Source organism: Phyllobates terribilis, unplaced genomic scaffold (genome assembly GCF_046119375.1).
Source record: "Phyllobates terribilis strain yellow unplaced genomic scaffold, ASM4611937v1 Scaffold_11__3_contigs__length_659146591, whole genome shotgun sequence".
In the NCBI taxonomy this organism is placed as follows: domain Eukaryota; kingdom Metazoa; phylum Chordata; class Amphibia; order Anura; family Dendrobatidae; genus Phyllobates; species Phyllobates terribilis.
In genome coordinates this window covers 484329532-484348880 of record NW_027362771.1, presented here as the reverse complement: position 1 = coordinate 484348880, position 19349 = coordinate 484329532, and the positions used below count along the sequence as shown (strand labels likewise).

Genomic DNA, 19349 nt, shown 5'->3' with positions numbered 1-19349 from the left:
CGTGCAAGGGTTAATGAGAGCAAATCCTCTGCTATGTCAGCTCCGAGTCTTGAGAGGGTCTTTGCTGACAATGGAGAGCCGATGGAGATTGGGGCGATGGCACCCCGCTCTCAGGAAAAAGATCGCAGGCTTTCTGAAGGCTTGTGCTTCTATTGCGGAAATTCTGGTAATTTTATTAAGAATTGTGTGCTTCGTATGAAGAAAGAAAAAAAAATGGTCAGTTATGCCCGTATTGCCTGTTTAGATTCTAAGGGAGTATTCCTATCTGCCACTACTGCTGCTCAGGATGAATTAATTGAATTTCGGGTATTTGTGGATTGTGGTTCTACTCTGAATGTGATTGATGGGGGATTCTTGGAAAAACTTAGATTAGAACCTAAAACTTTGTCATCCCCTATTGCTGTGGTTTCTGTTGATGGCTCTCCCTTGAAGAGTGTTACTCATAAGGTCTGTGAATTTCCCCTCACTATTAATGGTATTCACCAAGAAAATTTGGATTTGGTGGTATTGGATAATTTGCCTTCTCCAGTAATATTGGGGTTCAGTGGACTTCTGAGGCCATTGAAGCTTTTGTGTTTCTAAAGGAGAGGTTCACCTCTGCTCCCATCCTTTTGCAGCCTGATGTGACTAAGCCGTTTTTGGTTGAGGTTGATGCTTCTTCGGTGGGGGTCGGTGCGGTGTTGTCTCAGGAAAGCAAGGATGGAGTACATCCCTGTGCCTTTTTTTCAAAAAAATTTTCTGAGACTGAACTTAATTACGATATTGGTAATCGGGAATTGCTGGCGATTAAACTCGCATTTGAACACTGGCGTCACCTCTTGGAAGGTGCTGAATTTCCCATTCAGGTTTTCACTGATCATAAAAATCTGATCTATCTTGATGCTGCCAAGCGCTTGAATGCCCGTCAGGCTAGGTGGGCACTTTTTTTCTCGCGGTTTAATTTTTCCGTTACTTACATCCCGGGTACCAAGAATGTTAAAGCGGATGCTTTGTCTCGCAGCTTTTCTCCCATGGTCGGTGTTGAGGAGGAAGAGGAGAGCATTTTACAAGAAGGTGTTGTGATTGCTGCTTTGGACTCCGTTTTGGAGGATGAGATTCTTAAAGCTCAGGAGAATGCCCCATCTAACACTCCCCATGGGAGGTTGTTTGTGCCTAGGACCTTTAGGAGAGATTTGTTTGTTGAGTGTCATGAGTCTCGGTTGGCAGGTCATCCAGGAATTTCTGAGACCAAGAGACTTGTGGGTCGCAGTTTTTGGTGGCCTGGATGGCAGAAGGAAGTCATTAAGTGGGTGCGCCAATGTACTGTGTGTGCTAGATCCAAGTCTTCGCATGCTCCTGCTGCGGGGTTGCTTTGCCCTCTGGAGGTTCCTAGTGCACCTTGGACACATCTGGCTATGGACTTTATTACTGACCTTCCCCCCTCTGAAGGTTTCACGGTCATCTGGGTGGTCGTGGACCGTTTTAGCAAGATGTGTCACTTGGTTCCCTTCATCAAACTGCCTTGCGCTAAGACACTCGCTAAGGCCTTTGTCAAGGAAATTGTCAGACTACATGGTGTTCCTACTGACATTGTTTCTGATAGGGGACCTCAGTTCGTTGCTCGTTTTTGGCGTGCCTTTTGTGACAGGTTGGGAGTTCATTTGTCGTTTTCATCTGGATATCATCCTGAGTCTAATGGCCAGACAGAAAGGAAGAACCAGGATGTTGAGCAGTTCTTGCGTTGTTTTGTGGCAGACAATCAAGAGGGGTGGTCTGAGTTTCTGCCACTTACTGAATTTGCTCTTAACAACCATACATCCTCTTCTGCTGGGTGTTCGCCTTTTTTTAGTTGTTCTGGGAGACATCCGTCTTTTGGGTCATTCTCCAAATTGGTTTCAGCTGTGCCTGAGGAGGAGAGTTTTTCCGGTGATTTGGAGACAGTTTGGACGGATGTGCGTGGTAATCTTCAGGAGGCTAACAAAAAATCTAAGAGGTACTTTGATAGGAAACGGCAAGAGGTTTTGTTTGCTGTTGGTGACATGGTTTGGTTGTCCTCTAAGAATCTGCGATTGAGGATTCCTTCTAAAAAATTGGGTCCCAAGTTCGTAGGGCCCTTTAAGGTGCTTCAGATAGTTAATCAATCTGCTGTTAGGTTGGAGGTTCCTACGTCCTGGAAGATTAACCCGGTGTTTCATGTTTCTCTGTTGAAAAAAGATGATGTGTCTGATGGTGACGCCTCTGCCACTGTTCCTCCGGTGGTGGAGGACGGGGAATATGAAATTTCCCGCATCCTAAATTCTAGACGGTATAGAGGGAGTTTGCAGTATCTCGTCGCTTGGAAGGGTTTCGGACCTGAGGATAACTCATGGGTGAGGGCGGATGATGTTTCTGCTTCCAGACTTGTCAGAGCGTTTCACAGGAGGTTTCCTGGTAAGCCTGGGCCTAGGGGATCCGGAGGATCCTCTTAGAAGAGGGGGTACTGTTAGAACTCTCCTGTTAGGTTTTTATTAGTTTGCTGGTCACATGACCATTTTTGCCTATTTAATCCGGCTCCGCCCTCCTGGTCTTGCTGGACTTCATTGTATTTACTACTCTTGAGCTAGCTTGGTGCTCTGTTGCCGTTCTCTGTTAGTTTTGCTAGGTCTTCTGACCTCTATGCTTTTTGTTGTGTGTTTGTCTTTGACTGCTACTATTTCTGCTAGGAGGTGTCCAACTTATCCCAGTCCCTAGTTCTTGTAGGGATCCCTCCCTCACATCTATAGGTCTTCGTTCAGACTAGCCGAGGACTTTAGCGGGTCTGATCGCAGGATCAGGTTCCCCGTTACATCGTAGGGATCTAGTTTAGTTCTATTGTAGGGACAGTTCTCCTGTCTTTCCTTAGTCCCTGTAGCAGATCATAACAGCGTGGTGGCCAGATTCCGCCTCCACATGCCTAAAAGGCCCAATTTAAAGTGCAAGCAAGCAGTATGGTATTGCAGCCTGGGGGTGGGTGGGTGGCAGGCTGCATACTTGCGCTTGCATTGCAAGGAATGGGAGAGGTACAATTGAACACTGCCCTGGGACAAGGACTTGAATGGGGATAGTTGCAAGTCTGCAACGACAGGTGCAAGGTGGGAGGCATCTTCGCATATACCATGAACAGGGGTTTGGCATGCACACACTACAGCGGAATAGGCTCTCCTTCCCACTAAATGCACTGGGGAGGGCACAGGTAATGTTTTGGTATACGCGCTTAATCTTATGTATAAGGCACACCAGGACAAATATGGGCGGCTGGGGACTGAGTATGGATACCTCGCTGCCGAAGCAGCCATGAGGTAGTGGCCAGCTTCGGCCTCCTCCAAACTAAAAGGCCCCATTTCAAGTGCAAGCTAGCAGTATAGAATTGCAGTCTGGGGGTGGGTGGGTGGCAGGCTGCACACTTACGCTTGCATTAAAAGAAAACATAGCAGATGCTAACTTCTGTCATCATCATCATGCTCCTCACCTTGGCACTCTCAACTCCACCGATGGAGAAGTCAGGGCCCACCGGAGGAGTCTGGTTCTCTGGTGGGCTCGTCCAATGCTGCCTAAAGCAGGCCGGGCTAAGAAAAGTGTGTGGGGGGATGTTCCAAGGAGAAATAGGGGCGGCTGGGGACCGTTTATGGACACCCGGCTGCCCCCAGGCGGCTGGGGACCGTGTGTGGACACCCGGCCGCGGGGCGGCTGGGGACCGAGTATGGACACCCGGCCGCCGGGGGGCTGGGGACTGAGTATGGATTCCAGGCCGCCAACACAGCCATGACGTGGTGGCCAGATTCCGCCTCCACATGCCTAAAAGGCCCAATTTCAAGTTCAAGCAAGCAAGCAGTATGGTATTGCAGCCTGGGGGTGGGTGGGTGGCAGGCTGCATACTTGAGCTTGTATTGCAAGGAATGGGGGAGGTACAATTGAACACTGCCCTGGGACTAGAACTTGCATGGGGATAGTTGCAAGTCTGCATCTTCTGATGCGGTAAGGATCACTTATGATGGGCACACTTTTAGACAGTGACCTGGGAGTCAGAGATGCTTCCAGGGGTCTTCCCCATGCTGTTCCCTTGTCTTTTCAGCACTTTATGCATGTGTCACACAGCACATGGCCAGATAACGTTGTAAAATGTTAAAATGACATTTCACGGTGAATGCATTTGTCATAGTTGAAAGCAATACAAAAGTGCAAAAACGCATAAAAAATGCTACTTGTGAACATAGCCGAAGGTGTGGAGGAGTATTTTTGTTTTTGGTAATTTATTTTAACTTATACACAAGTCTTTACCCTGGAAAGGATGTTCCTTAACATATTTCACAGGAAAAAAGTTTCACTTTCGTTTTTGAACTTTTTATTGTGAGCCTGTAAAAGTGGCTTAATACCTCTGACCACGTTGTTGACAGCAGTGACCTGGGGGTCAGAAATGCTTCCTGGGGCGATCCCCATGCTGTCCCCATGTCATTTGAGCACTGTCACTATCGTTTTGGGGACTTGTTAGGCTTTTAAAAGACTGCCGGGGGTGCCACCGCAAAAATGCTCGAGTCTCCCATAGACTAACATTGGGCTCGTTGCTCGGGTCGAGCACCCGAGTATCACGGCGAGCTCGGCCCGAGCTTCGAGCACCCCAGCATTTTAGTGCTCGCTCAACACTAGTCTCTAATCAACAATTGCAAAGGGAGCTGCTAGCAGCTGATCTTGATGATTTGTCCAAGTGCGTTCAGCACGGCAGAACAAGCAGCTATTTATAACCTTAGTGATAGCATGCCAAGGCGTGTAAGTGTGGGGATTTATCCATGTGGCGCTCAAGTTCAATGCTACATACATCAAGATGTTTTGTCAATTTTATTTTAATTTTTTCATCATTTGCATATGACTAACATGTCTATCCATTTTATGATTTCCAGAACTCCATGACTTCTCCTTCTTGATGCTGCAATTTCAATGTTTAAGGGTGTATAGCAGCTGACTGAGGGATTGCCTGGTGTCAGATCTCCACCAATCTAATATTAATGATCTATCCATAGGGTATGTCATCATTATGATTGGAGCAAAAAACCCTTTTGATTGCCATGAAATGGATACATCTCCTCTTGACCAGTGGAAAAGCAGGAGAGAAAAGAGGACACATTTGGGACCTACGTTACTGGTGGGCACTTGGTATCTCAGTCCAACACTGCCCACAACCATTTAACAATTATCACCCCTCAAGTGCAGAGGTAATACTTTATGCAGACCAAAATTCCCCCTAAATAAGAGATGATTTAACTAACTTGACTATTCACAACCTGACAGCACCTCTGCATGTGGTAAACACTGATACAGTTATTTCACTGAGCTTTCCCAAACTCAAATATAATTAATGAATGGTAAAATAATATGTAACCATCTCACAGAACAAAATACCTAATTTATATAAGCCTTAATATATCCTTAAGAGTGGAGCCGCCGTCTCTTTCATGACAGTTTTAGCAAATACCTTCATTCCACATAAGATAGTAATGCAAGGGTATATTTTAAAATCTTAATTTAGCATATTTTCCTCTGTTCTTTTGCAGGTAAATGTATAAATAAATTGAAAAGTCTGTATTACCATTCCTCTTATAAAGAGTTGTTCTCCCTAAACATTGTGCCCACAGTGCTTGCGTGGTTTTGGAAATTTTTTAGAAGTATTTTATGGGGAATAAAAATATTTTCTACAACAGACATGTGAGGAAAGTTGACAGGTATTCTTAAAAATGGTTGTTCAATTGGGGGTCTATTGAGGTTACAGATGAGGGTCTACTGCTCGGGATCCCCCCATCTGCCAGAACAAAGAGACACTCTGCAAGAGAAGCTCCCACTCAAGAGGATGTGGTGCATCCAAATACCACAAGGAAAGCATATAACCAGACTAAAGATATAACCCGTCTCTCACATTAGATGAAAATTATCCAAATCCGTCAATTTCAGTAGGACCAGCCGACTATCTGATGTGTAAAAGGGCTTCCAGAGTCTCTGCTTTGCAATTTCAATGGCCAGTCCTTTTGTTTTCAAGGGAGATCAGCTTCTGCCAGAGCCAAAGGTGGCTTTCACCACTCTTATCATTGAAAATACACGAATGCTTGGGGAAAATGAGCCCTCATATGTATGGGGGAGTCTGGAGACATACCTGTCTATGGAACAAATCGCTAGTTTAAGCTTAAACCAGTGATAGAAACTAATTCCTAGGGTTAGAGAAGCCAACTTCTTTTTAAAATGGAGTTGTCTTGATGAATTACATACCAACCTGCACAATTATACGCCATATTGAAATATTCTTAATTAACTGCCTTGCCTATTTTTATTACATGTTACCATACTACATTAAAACATTAATAAATCCCTAAAAGGTGTGTTCTTTATAAAGAAATAAATAATAAAGCCACTTAAAGAGCTCATTCCCTAGGCCGGTTGCTAAATGCTTTAATATCTACTTTACATGGTGGCTATAAAATTTTGATAAAGATCAACTGAGTCTATTAATTACTGCTCTGAGCTTTTGCAAACCCTAAATTTATCACCATGGAATTCATCACCAAATCCAAATGGAGCAGTCGTAGCCAGACTGTTGTAAGGCCGAACCGATTATCTTTTACTGACTCCTCACACTAATGACTTGACCAATGGTTTTCTCTTATCTCCCTCCACCTCTAAGAGGTTTATCTTATAGACGCCAAAGCTGACAAAGGAGATTATCTTTTCTAAAGGCAGAATAAACCTTGCAATCTGCTATATGTAGAGAAGTCGCAGAATCTATCTATCTATCTATCTATCTATCTATCTATCTATCTATCTATCTATCTATCTATCTGTTATCTATCTATCTATATACCTATCTTTGATGCTGCCCTCCCTGTATATTTTACCATATAGGGGTGAAATAACACTCCATGCCTAAATATTGCTCTCCAATCAAAGAATCAGGGGATGCAGCTGCAACAACTATGGGATCAGACATGGAAAAAGTATAATAGAAATACGTCACCACTATTGCATTTTTCACCCACTCTTGGTCTTGGCTTACAAATACTGATGTAAAATACTGACCAAATACTGAACGTTTGAACGTGGCCTTAGTCTGAGGTAGGTCTGGTGGCTTCCCGATATCCTTGGCTGGCAGATTCCTATCTATGTGTGTGTATAGGGAGAGACTTGTCAATCTAGGAGAGCAGAGAAGCTGCTGGTGACCTGCCTCAGACTAGTCATCGTAGTTGCATCGCCATCGATGGGCTTTTAAAAGTACCGTATGATTGCTCTTAAATGCCGCAGTGTTGTAGAGAAAAACATACAAAGCTGTAATAACAGAGCCGGACTCTGGTCCAGGCAGCCTGAATCAGCTGTCAGCTTTCTTTTAATAGAACAGAGTTTTCCAAATGTTCTGATCTCGGGTATTACCTGTGTGCGATGTGGGAACTCTCCCCTTTCTTATGTACCTTGGAACATACTTTTGAACATACTTCCCTGATTTACTGTTTGGAGAGAAATCCCTCCGGAGTGTTAATATTTTGAAATATTGGAAATATTAATAAAGGGATAATCTTAAAAGGAGAGTCAATGAATTATAACTGGTACTGCTCATCCTCCCCATTCGAGTGAAGAAGGTTCACAATTCTTAGACAACTTCTTTATTAATTGGCTGTAATAACTGTAATAAAACATATAATCATATAATTTGATATCAGTCTTTTACATCCCTTCTGAATGTAAACTTCACTGATAATTTAACCCTTCAATTTTATAGACCATTGTTCACTGAAAAGTGTCTAGAATAGGGGTTATGACTAAAAGGAGTTCTAAAATCCATAGTGGTGGGCATAATGTAGAGTAAATTGTGTAATAAAGCTATCATAATGTGCCTAACCTATTATACAGTGCCATACATTTGGCGCATCTTCTTGCGGCATGCTCTAGTTTTATGCTAAACATTAATATTAATAAATGTGCTCAGATGTGTTTGCACGCGCTGTACAGGCATTAGATGCAAGTATATTGCTGTTAGGCCTCTCCCTTCTCACTACATAATGCATGTTTTTGCTATTCATGCAAAAATGCCTGCCATTGACATGTTTATATCAGAACATGCATGCAAGTAATGGGTTATGGACTCGCAAATGATTATACAGAAATGGGACTTACGTTGTGACTTATTGTAATTGTATGTCCAAAACCTTGATGCCCCAGAAAGGACAATCAAGTGGAAAAAACACTGATCACCATCACATCTTGCTGCATTTGCCAGGATGCTGAGGCCACATTCACACTATCAGTATTTGGTCAGTATTTGTAAGCCAATACCAGGAGCTGATGAATAATGCAGAAGTGGTGACGTGTTACTAGTAAAAGTGACTGTGAATAGAGAAAATCACAGCTACAAAACAAGATATAAATCAAAACAAGTCTTGTTGCCAAGGTTACAACTTGGTGAGGCATTGGTGTTCAGCTTAAGGGCTCTTTCACAAGTCAGTTTCTCCAGTTCGGGTGGTGACAGTTTTCACACGTACTGGAGACACTTACACACGTAGACCCATTCAAATCAATGGGTATGCGCACATGTCAGTGTGTTCACACGGACTGTGTGTCCATGTGCAAAACATGTAGCCATGTCAGCTTTTTTCCAGTAGCATGGTCCTCAATACATCCCACACAAATGTGCACACTGAGGCAACACGCATGACATCCGTGTGTCATTCGTGTGACATGTACCGGCGCCTGGAAAAAGCTGTACATGTAGTGCTGTTCCCAGTGCTGAATACAACTCTCATCATCGTCACTTGGTCTCCCTGGATCAGCGAGACCAGGCGACACTGATGACAATTGTAGTCAGTGCATTAAATAAATGAATTAATTTAAAAAATGGTTTGAGTTTCCCCTTATTTTTATTTACCAGCTGAGGGAAAGCTGACAGCTGGGGGCTGGTGTTATTATTCTGGGAAGGGGCCAATATTCATACAGGTTCCCAGCCTATTAATATCAGCTTACACCTGTCTGCATAGCCTTTAATGGTTATTAAAAAGTCGGAACCCCAAAAAAATAACTTGGGGTCCAGGCAGCTTGACGCTGCGAGCGGTGATGTCACTAAGGTTACCGCAGGTCACACATGGCCAGCTCACACAAAGGTTACAGTAAGAACCATTACCTGTGACTGGCGGTAACCTTAATTACGACACCTCTCGTCACTGCAGCCGGGTTCTCACGGTACTCTCATTGCGTTCCAGCTGGCGTGCTGAGCGGTCACATTACTGATGTCACCGCTCACCACACCATCTAGATGTAGCAGAGTTGGGGATCGTCTTGGGACATCCTTATTATGGATTGACGGAGACAGCTGGGGATAACTTAATTTTATGGTAATAAATGGGTAAATGAGGGTAATTGTCGGGGAGTGATTTTTTCAATTAAAGGACTTTTCTCTGTGTTTCTTTATTACTTTTGACTAATGGGTTAGTAATGAGGCTGTCTTATAGATGCGTCTCTATTACTAACACCTGGGCTTGATGTCAGCGGATATTATACAGCTGGCATAAATCCCAAAACCATTACCCCACTTGCCAAAGTACCAGGGCAAGTAGGAAGAGCTGAGGCTATGCGCCAGAATTGGTGCATCTAATAGATGCACCATTTCTGGGATGGCTGAGAGCTGTTATTAGTCTGAGATATCAGCTCACAGCTGTCTGTTTAGCTTTTGCTGGTTATTAAAAATAGGGGGGATCCCCTCATCATTTATTTTTTAGTTCCCCCTTACTGTAACCTTTGTGTGAGCTGGCCATATGTAGCCTGCGGTAACCTTACTGACATCACCGCTCGCAGCGTCGGGATGCCTGTACCCCAAGTTATTTTTTTGAGGTTCCGACTTTTTAATAACCAGTAAAGGCTATGGAGACAGCTGTGAGCTGATATTAATAGGCTGGGAACATTTATGAGTATTGGCCCTTTCCCAGAATAATAACACCAGTCCCCAGCTGTCTGCTTTCCCTCAGCTAGTTAATAAAAATAAGGGGGACCCAACCCTATTTTTTTATTTATTTAATTATTAGATAAATACAAGTACAGAGAAGCTCATAAGCAAACCACTTATTATATACTGTATATCTCACTGACATATTTCTATCGATCTATCTATCTATCTATCATCTTTCTCTATCTTTGTACATCTAACACCTAAACATCTGCATTTGTATTCTTCATTATATTAAAGTACTTGTCACACTGATGGTGCACACGGATGGCACACGTACACACAGACATGGACACACGGACATACGTATGCCACACGGATGGTGTCATACTCTCACACGTACCACTGACCTCATTGGTACTGGTTTTTCCAGTACCGGAAATATCAGGACGTGTGAAAGAGGCCTGATAGAGACACAGTGGAAGGAAACTGGTGCCAGAACGTCTCATAGATTTCTATGGGACCGTTCCCAGTCAACTGGTCCCAGAGCCCGGATCAATAAACTGCCTAATAATAATAGCCTGGGTTTATCAATATGACAGTTGTGATTTAAGATTACCCCCGGCGAAGGCATTTCTATCGGCATTGCAACTGTAGTTACTATTAGTCCGACGATCTGAGGATCCCGTGGCCCTTGTCTTAGTCTTACTCATTATCCTGTTTATTAGGAGGGTCCTCTGATGAGAAAATAATCACAGGGTCTCTCATTCCTGGAACCCAGGCAATCAGCTGTAGACTGCTGGGGAACTTGATAGAAAGTGTTTTATTTCCCAGCATCACAGGAGCAATGTAGTATAACACCATTTTTATGTAAATCTATAGACTTTTTATGTCCTCCAGGGTAAGGGACTCTGAGTAGATACTCTCTGCACCGGCCACTAGATGAGGATCCTGAACAGGAGACCCCTCTATCACTTGTGCCTAAAATATTGCTGTTGGGAATTAATTCTAGAACGACTATGATAATAACAAATACCGAAAAACTGCATCCACTGATGTAGGTGACAATGCACATTATGTCCCTGCATACAGTGCAGGGAAGTTCAGGGACATAATACTGTTGTGCTGGGGTGCCGGGGTTGCAGTCACACCTGGTCCTGGAGCTTTGGGGTCTCTTTGGCCCATATGAAAGGACCAATACAATTAAGGACTTGTAATAGTTTGGGCCCCTGTTGGGGATTTGTCATTGGGGCTCTGGAGCTTCATCATGTTACCTTATAGGTTTTATGTAAATCATCAAAAGCCTTTTTCTGTGATGGGTGAGATGAAGATGCATCAAGTTTTCTGAACGCTTTGTTAAATTTAGGTCAGTACACAATAATTCTAATTAATATTTAATGCATTCTGACCTTGGGTTTTAAGTAATATGAAGGGCACCATGCAAATGGAATCATGATTTAATAGAAAATTAATGCTAGGGAGGGATCACTATGATTGACAGGTTTCTTTCTATTCACAATTAAAATGAGGGCTGTGCATGTGTGTCTGTCAACCCAACCTTCAGACATAATGGGTGAAGCCTCCACGCTCTTCAATGGGCATCTCTGATCACAAGTGACATGCATTTCAACGTGATCATAGATGCATATAATATCAAAATAAGGTCAGGCAGAGAGGGGCAATACGGAGGAGATCTTGCTTTAGTTGAATGTCCCCTTGGGGTGAAGACAGCTGTGAACACAGTGGCTCTTTTCCATGTGCCACCTATGTGCAGATACGTTTCCCAAGATTCTTGATTTCAGTGTGTCTTGAATCAGAAAAGAGAGCTCTTTTTCAGTAATATAGCTCTCCGACTGGGCACATAGCTCAGGGTTTTATGGATCATAGACAGCTATTAAATTGTTCAACAGATTAAAATCGTTTGATACACTTTAAAAAAAAATCCATTTTTTTTAGGAATATTTTTAGGTAAATCAGGTAAAAAAATAAGCATACTATTTCATATGACTGGTCCAACATATGGAATTAAATTAACATCCAAGCAGTGGAACAACTTAATCAAAGAGAATATATTCTAAGGGATTTAAAGGAGAAGTTTGCTATTATTGGGCTTGGTGTCACCTAGATATCGTCTAAACAAGAGTGGGTATTAGCAGATCACAATCAGAAAACAACTATTTTATTCCCGTTGGATTCTTCCAGCTGCTCTCATGGCACATAGACAATACTCATAAATGAAGCCTGGTCAATGAAAACTGATTATCTAAAGTAACAGTTGTTTCAGTGGTAAGCGATCCTATCAGCTCTGCCGATAAATATACTGTAAATAGAGCATCAGAAACCATGCTTGAGGCCTAATAGCATAATTTCCCTCTTAGTGCAGGAGGGACAATATTAGGAATATTAATCATCTTGGAGGAGAGAATGGCAGTGGGACCATTGGGCCTTTTCCTCCTCTTTTTTGCCAAGTCAGCAATGTATATGACCGTACTCCTATAGAGGGTTAGTTTGGTAACGAGCTGAGGCACATATTTATGGTCTGGATGACCCCTACGCTATGTATTTAGAACAGTTCTACAAGTAATATGTCAGAGCTATTTCTCTTTTTTGCTGCCTTTGCAGGGTCTATTTATAATACTTCTTATTTTGTTGAGGGGTCTTTGGGCCTCCCCAGACAAAGGGACATAGGTCCAAATGCACCACCTACATGTATATAAACACCCCAACCAGTCCCACCACTCTAATGTAGTCACCAAAATCAGCGTTCCAGACATTAGAGTCTCGAGCTGTGTTCATTCTGCTTCATCTGTATTTCCCTTTATAACACATACACTAATTTGTCCAATCCCAAGAGCCTCCACCCAAATACTTCTCACCAATGTGCCTTTTTGTGGCCAAGGATAAGATATATTTAGCTCTTCAATTAACTCCTTTAAGAAACGACCTTGCAGTAACTTTACAATAGAAAGAAAGGGACAAAACCAAACCCTCTATATTCACTTTTCCAAAAACAGAACATCAAGCTCATGCATAATGAATGACATCTGATCGTTAATGGCTGATGATTAACTCCTGGTTACTTTCTCCTTCATTTCTCCTGTCTGCATAGCTTTTCCATGGTTGAGTAAACGCAGTGATTGCTAAAATGACATCTACTCAGTATCTCGACTCTATAATGTATATTTGATCAATGCACAATATAATCGCCTGCTATTAGATGTTTGCATACCGGAATTAGGGTTAAGGAGATATAATGGTGGCCTGAGTGCTCTGTTATCGACAGAACATACACTAAACCACATGGCACCAGTGCCCTGATTGCTGCAGACTGGCATTATAAGGAACCTCCCCACTGCAGTATTCTCACTATATATATACATAACGGGCAGACACAGGAATATTCAAGGTGACTCCTCTATTGAGAATGTGCGGTAAAACCTTCATATGAGTAGATATATATAAAGTAAATTTCAGTTTTAAGTATTCAATATCATTGGGATTATCAAGTCTACAAACAAATGGTTAATGTTAAATATTAGAAATGCATTGCCAATTAGGGAGCCATAAAATCGAGAATAACTTTGGTATGTGGCTAGCATTGTAATTAATGCAAGTGCAGCAGGGAGTTAACACGCATTAACTCTTTCAGTGGACTGCATATAGAAACATATAAGGTGTATATGCTACAATAATACAACTGTATTTATATTAAAAAGGTTTTAAGCACTACAATATTGATCTTAAGTACAGTCTAATAATATCTGATTGGTGGGGTTCAACTCCTCCCACCACCGCTGATCAGCAGGTTAAATGGACTAGCACCAATGGTTACCAGGCACAGTGCCATACATCTTGTAGTGGCTGTGCCTGGTATTGCAGCTCTCTACAGCTCAGTCCGGTTCACATGAATGGGGCTAAGTTACAATACCAGGCACAACAAGCATAATGTTTGGCGATGGATCTAGTAAATAATGAAGGATTTACAATGCTTAGCGGAGTGCCTAGGCCCTGTTAATCGCAGATCAGGGAATGCCTGGAATCGGATCCCCACCAATGTAATATTTAAGTCCTATCCCAACTATAACCCATTTACATACAGTACAGACCAAAAGTTTGGACACATCTTCTCATTTAAAGATTTTTCTGTATTTTCATGGCTATGAAAATTGTACATTCACACTGAAGGCATCAAAACTATGAATTAACACATGTGGAATTATATACTTAACAAAAAAGTGTGAAACAACTGAAAATATGTCTTATATTCTAGGTTCTTCAAAGTAGCCACCTTTTGCTTTGATGACTGCTTTGCACACTCTTGGCATTCTCTTGATGAGCTTCAAGAGGTAATCACCGGAAATGGTTTTCACTTCACAGGTGTGCTCTGTCAGGTTTAATAAGTGGGATTTCTTGCCTTATAAATGGGGTTGGGACCGTCAGTTGTGTTGTGCCGAAGTCTGGTGGATACACAGCTCATAGTCCTACTGAATAGACTGTTAGAACTTGTATTATGGCAAGAAAAACGCAGCTAAGTAAAGAAAAACGAGTGGCCATCATTACTTTAAGAAATGAAGGTCAGTCAGTGCGAAAAATTAGGAAAAGTTTGAAAGTGTCCCCAAGTGCAGTTGCAAAAACCATCAAGCGCTACAAAGAAACTGGCTCACATGAGGACCGCCCCAGGAAAGGAAGACCAAGAGTCATCTCTGCTTCTGAGGATAAGTTTATCCGAGTCACCAGCCTCAGAAATCGCAGGTTAACAGCAGCTCAGATTAGAGACCAGGTCAATGCCACACAGAGTTCTAGCAGCAGACACATCTCTTCAACAACTGTTAAGAGGAGACTTTGTGCAGCAGGCCTTCATGGTAAAATAGCTGCTAGGAAACCACTGCTAAGGACAGGCAACAAGCAGAAGAGACTTGTTTGGGCTAAAGAACACAAGGAATGGACATTAGACCAGTGGAAATCTGTGCTTTGGTCTGATGAGTCCAAATTTGAGATCTTTAGTTCCAACCACCGTGTCTTTGTGCGACGCAGAAAAGGTAAACGGATGGACTCTACATGCCTGGTTCCCACCGTGTAGCATGGAGGAGGAGGTGTGATGGTGTGAGGGTGTTTTGCTGGTGACACTGTTGGGGATTTATTCAAAATTGAAGGCATACTGAACCAGCATGGCTACCACGGCATCTTGCAGCGGCATGCTATTCCATCCGGTTTGCGTTTAGTTGGACCATCATTTATTTTTCAACAGGACAATGACCCCAAACACACCTCCAGACTGTGTAAGGGCTATTTGACCAAGCGGGAGAGTGATGGGGTGCTACACCAGATGACCTGACCTCCACAGTCACCAGAGCTGAACCCAATCGAGATGGTTTGGGGTGAGCTGGACCGCAGAGTGAAGGCAAAAGGGCCAACAAGTGCTAAGCATCTCTGGGAACTCCTTCAAGATTGTTGGAAGACCATTTCTTGTGACTACCTCTTGAAGCTCATCAAGAGAATGCCAAGAGTGTGCAAAGCAGTCATCAAAGCAAAAGGTGGCTACTTTGAAGAACCCAGAATATAAGACATACTTTCAGTTGTTTCATACTTTTTTGTTAAGTATATAATTCCACATGTGTTAATTCATAGTTTTGATACCTTCAGTGTGAATGTACAATTTTCATAGTCATGAAAATACAGAAAAATCTTTACATGAGAAGGTGTGTCCAAACTTTTAGTCTGTACTATAAATTGCTGTAAAACCCCTTTATTTTAGAAATTAGTGTATACACAGCATATGTATTCCCCTATAACTTGCTATGATATAAATTCTGTCCATTTTCCATTGCTCTTTGATGGCCAGAAAAGCATAATGGCCTAAGTCAGCACAACTTCCCATTAGAAATGGGAAAGAAGTTATTTTGTGGTGCCCAGATGGGTTGTCATCTCTCTTATTTTCAAAAAGTAGTGAAGGGAAAGATCTATCCTGGGAGCACGACCAACCCAAGCTAGATCTTGTGCATCATGATCTTTAATTCTATATCTCCAACTAATATATATACTGTATATATCCTATATTGATGAGATAGTGTTCATCGCTCTTTTCTATGTACTTGTCTCAGCATATATTCTCCAGGATCGGATGTACAGTACGTCACCATCAGGAATTCAGAGTTCACACAGCTGCTCATCCCCTGCTGACTACAGATTTCTAACAGTGGTTTCCGTCAGTCTGTAGTCAGACATGGTGGCAACTATGGGACTTCTCAATTTGCTATGAGAATAGTACATTAATATTTTGCGAAGCATGTCGCTCATTGTAGGTAGGAACTATCATTTATAATTTACAGTGAAATGTATTACTTTGTGTTATGTTTTTATGTTTTAACTAGTTTAGTGTTTCTTCCCAACCTGGTTCTATCTGATCCTCATCTATAAGGCCTCTCGTACTTTTCTACATGCCTTCTTAGACCTACTTTAATTACTTTTTCATTCTTTAAAGAAAACTGAATCACTTAATTTCCTACACCCATACCTTAGGATTCGCCCTCAACCATTCCATCTAACCCAATTGTTTTTTTCCCACTTTATGTTTAGTACATGGGGGGGCGGACATAGACAGTAGAGGCTCCTGTGCAAGAACAATGTAGGAGCCCTTTTCAATCGAATAGCTCATTGTACTGTACAATTCCAGTGCAATGGAGGTGGAAGTGGGCTCCCTTAGCTCATGGGCCCATTGCATGCAATTGCATAGTTTGTACTAATGGTATGTCCACCTCTACTACATAGCTTTCAAGCATCCATATCTCTCCAGATCCAGGCAAGTGCATATCTCTAAATCATACATCTCAAACTGGCCCGTGGGCCAAATCTGGCCCGCAGGGTGATTATATTTGGCCCGCGACACCAGGCCCACCACCCCCAAGTGGGGCCATTATTCTGTATGGAGGACTTTGCAGGGCCCATAATACTGTATAGAAGGCAATGTGGGGGCCCATAATACTATAAGGAGGACTATGTGGAGCCCATTATACTGTATGGAGGACTATGTGGGGCCATTATTCTGTATGGAGGACTATGTGGGGCCCATTATTCTGTATGGAGGACTGTGTGGGGCCCATTATACTGTATACTAGTTGGCCCACAACTTTGTCCAAGTTTTTCATTTTGGCCTTCTGTGTGTTTGAGTTTGACATCCCTGCTCTAAATCAAGCCTTTCCACATACATCATTTTTTTAACACTTAAGACATGCATGATTCTCAGTCCTATGCAATGTCCGACTCTACCTTCCCTAATCTGCTCTTCTTTGCTGAGCTCAGCCGTCAGATCAGAAATGTCTTATGAACTGCTCATCTAAAGAATCACTGACACTTTTTCCTCTCCTAAATACATTAATGTATTGCAAACCAGTAACTGACCGAGGTTCAGAGTAAATAAATCAGAAAGCCTTCCCATTAAATCCATCTATATTTCCCTGTATCAGCCGTCTTGTCGAAAACTAGCTCATCCATCTGCTATAGTTTCTGTGGCTTAGCTGAATGTTCTTCTATACTGATCCATACCTGGCTATACCAGTCATCCCAATATACCACATCGCTGTACGCGGGTTATTCCTCTCGTCAGTCCCTGTCCTCAGAAGGGCTTGCAATCTAATTTCTCTATCTTAGATAGACATACACTGAAGCAAGTTTAATTAGAAGTCAGTAACCTTTCAGTACCTTTTTGGAGTGTGGGTGGGGTGGACATCACCTTTTACCAGATTTATACTCTTATCAGTTCAGTTCATCTACACCATTCCCTACATGTATATCTCCCTACACAAGATCATTTATCCTTACAAAGCAGTGATAAATCACAGACCAGGCTCATGTCTTTATATATCCATTATACCTCCCACTCTTTCTGCCCACCACTTTTTCCCATACCTTCCCATTAGTTATTTCCAGTACATCCACCAACACAAAAGTGGCCTAATTGCTTTTAAGACTCGTGCAATCGTCTTCCTTTGACTTCTACAGATAATCATAGGTTGTCCTTATCCATAATTCTAGTATCCATCCTTTCCGATACCACACATATCATTCCTACATTAAGTACATTGTGCGTTGACAAGACAGTATTACTTTTTCTTCTCTATAGCTTTATCTGCCAACAAACGGGTGATCTAAGAAACCCATCCAAGTTTCTACAACCATTTTTTTGTCTTCAAGAACATTTATATCGTTGTATCGTCCAACTTTCCTTTGTCTACGCCCTCCATACTCAACCATGTGCCAATAACTTGATCTGCATGCTTATTACTTAAGCGTCAACATCCCATAATCCATCACATCTCATTCTAACTAGTTTCTCCAGCTTTTAGTTATACTGTTACGTTCCCAATACAAGTTTTGTAGACCGTACGTATTGACTAGAGTTTTCTGCATCTCTTGAAACCCAACAATCCCCCTCCTCGTGAAATTCAGCTATTCCTCACCCACGCCCCCACGTCACAAAGCTTTAAGCAGCAGGTTGCACAAATGGTTGGGTTGGATTTCCATGTGTTCTCCCTACAGATGTCTGAAGATTATCAGGAGAGCTGTGGAGCCTATAAGACACCACTCCATGCAAAGCAGTATTATGTGATAGTCCCTGATTAATCCTCTGTCTGGACTGCGTCCAAGAGATTACCGGCTGATTGTTGGGTACTCTGGTTCATGGTTGTGTGTTGTGGGATCACAGAGCTGTGTAAGCTTTCTGCAGTCTGAAAAGTCCATGGGTATAACCCGCAGTGACTTCCCGCATCTCAAGTAATGCACTTCTTGCCCCATTAAACACAACATTTACCCCACAGATTGTACATTTTTTACAATAGAAAGCTTTGGATCACTCCAGATGGAGAGGGATGAGGACACGCACATGCTTGTATGCTTTATTTTACCTCTGCCTCTCCCTCGCCTTGTCCCTCTCCATCTTCCGCATACATCAGCACTGGCTCAACTTACCTTGGTGACAGTCATACAGAGCTGTGTCAGAGCAGGGGGACCAGGCGCCTGAGCTGCTGCCTTCTGACTGCAGATCTCTGTGCGTGGTGGCTGCTTCCAAACACTCTGCGCTGCCTCCCCTCCTCCTCATTATTCCCATCCTTTGCAGGCTGAATTGTGATGTCACTCTGCATCCATACTGATCAAGCAGGAAGCCGTTCTACTGCTATTAACCTTTACGCTACTGAGTCAGTACTGTAATGTATTTGAAGATACTTTAAAAAAAAAAAAACTTTGAAAGACTTTTATAGAAATATGGGGCAATGTTATGACTGCAGTTCTGGCCCCGTAAGAATGTGTCTCTGTAGCTGGTCAAAAACACAAGGCCAAAATTGGCCAAAAATGCTGATCAATCGCTCCGTTAGGATCTTTCGTAGAATTAACATGCCAGACTAGACCTTAAAATTAGGAAACAGTTTAGAGAAAAGTGGGACTTATGCAAAGT

The 19349-nt window shown here is 42.5% G+C and overlaps 1 protein-coding gene across 2 annotated transcripts in view; it reads right to left on the bottom strand.

Annotated features, from left to right (window-relative positions):
* The window catches only part of CORO2B (coronin 2B), an 89921-nt gene extending 70900 nt beyond the window's left edge, over positions 1–19021 (bottom strand). Inside the window, exon 1 of one of the 2 annotated variants that reach the window (XM_073653476.1) lies at positions 18866–19021. In XM_073653476.1, coding sequence (XP_073509577.1) covers positions 18866–18880 — 15 coding nt within the window. In that variant the 5' untranslated portion in view covers positions 18881–19021. The remainder of the gene's footprint in view (positions 1–18865) is intronic. The other variant, XM_073653477.1, reaches the window with a different exon arrangement.
* Positions 19022–19349: the final 328 nt, after the last annotated feature.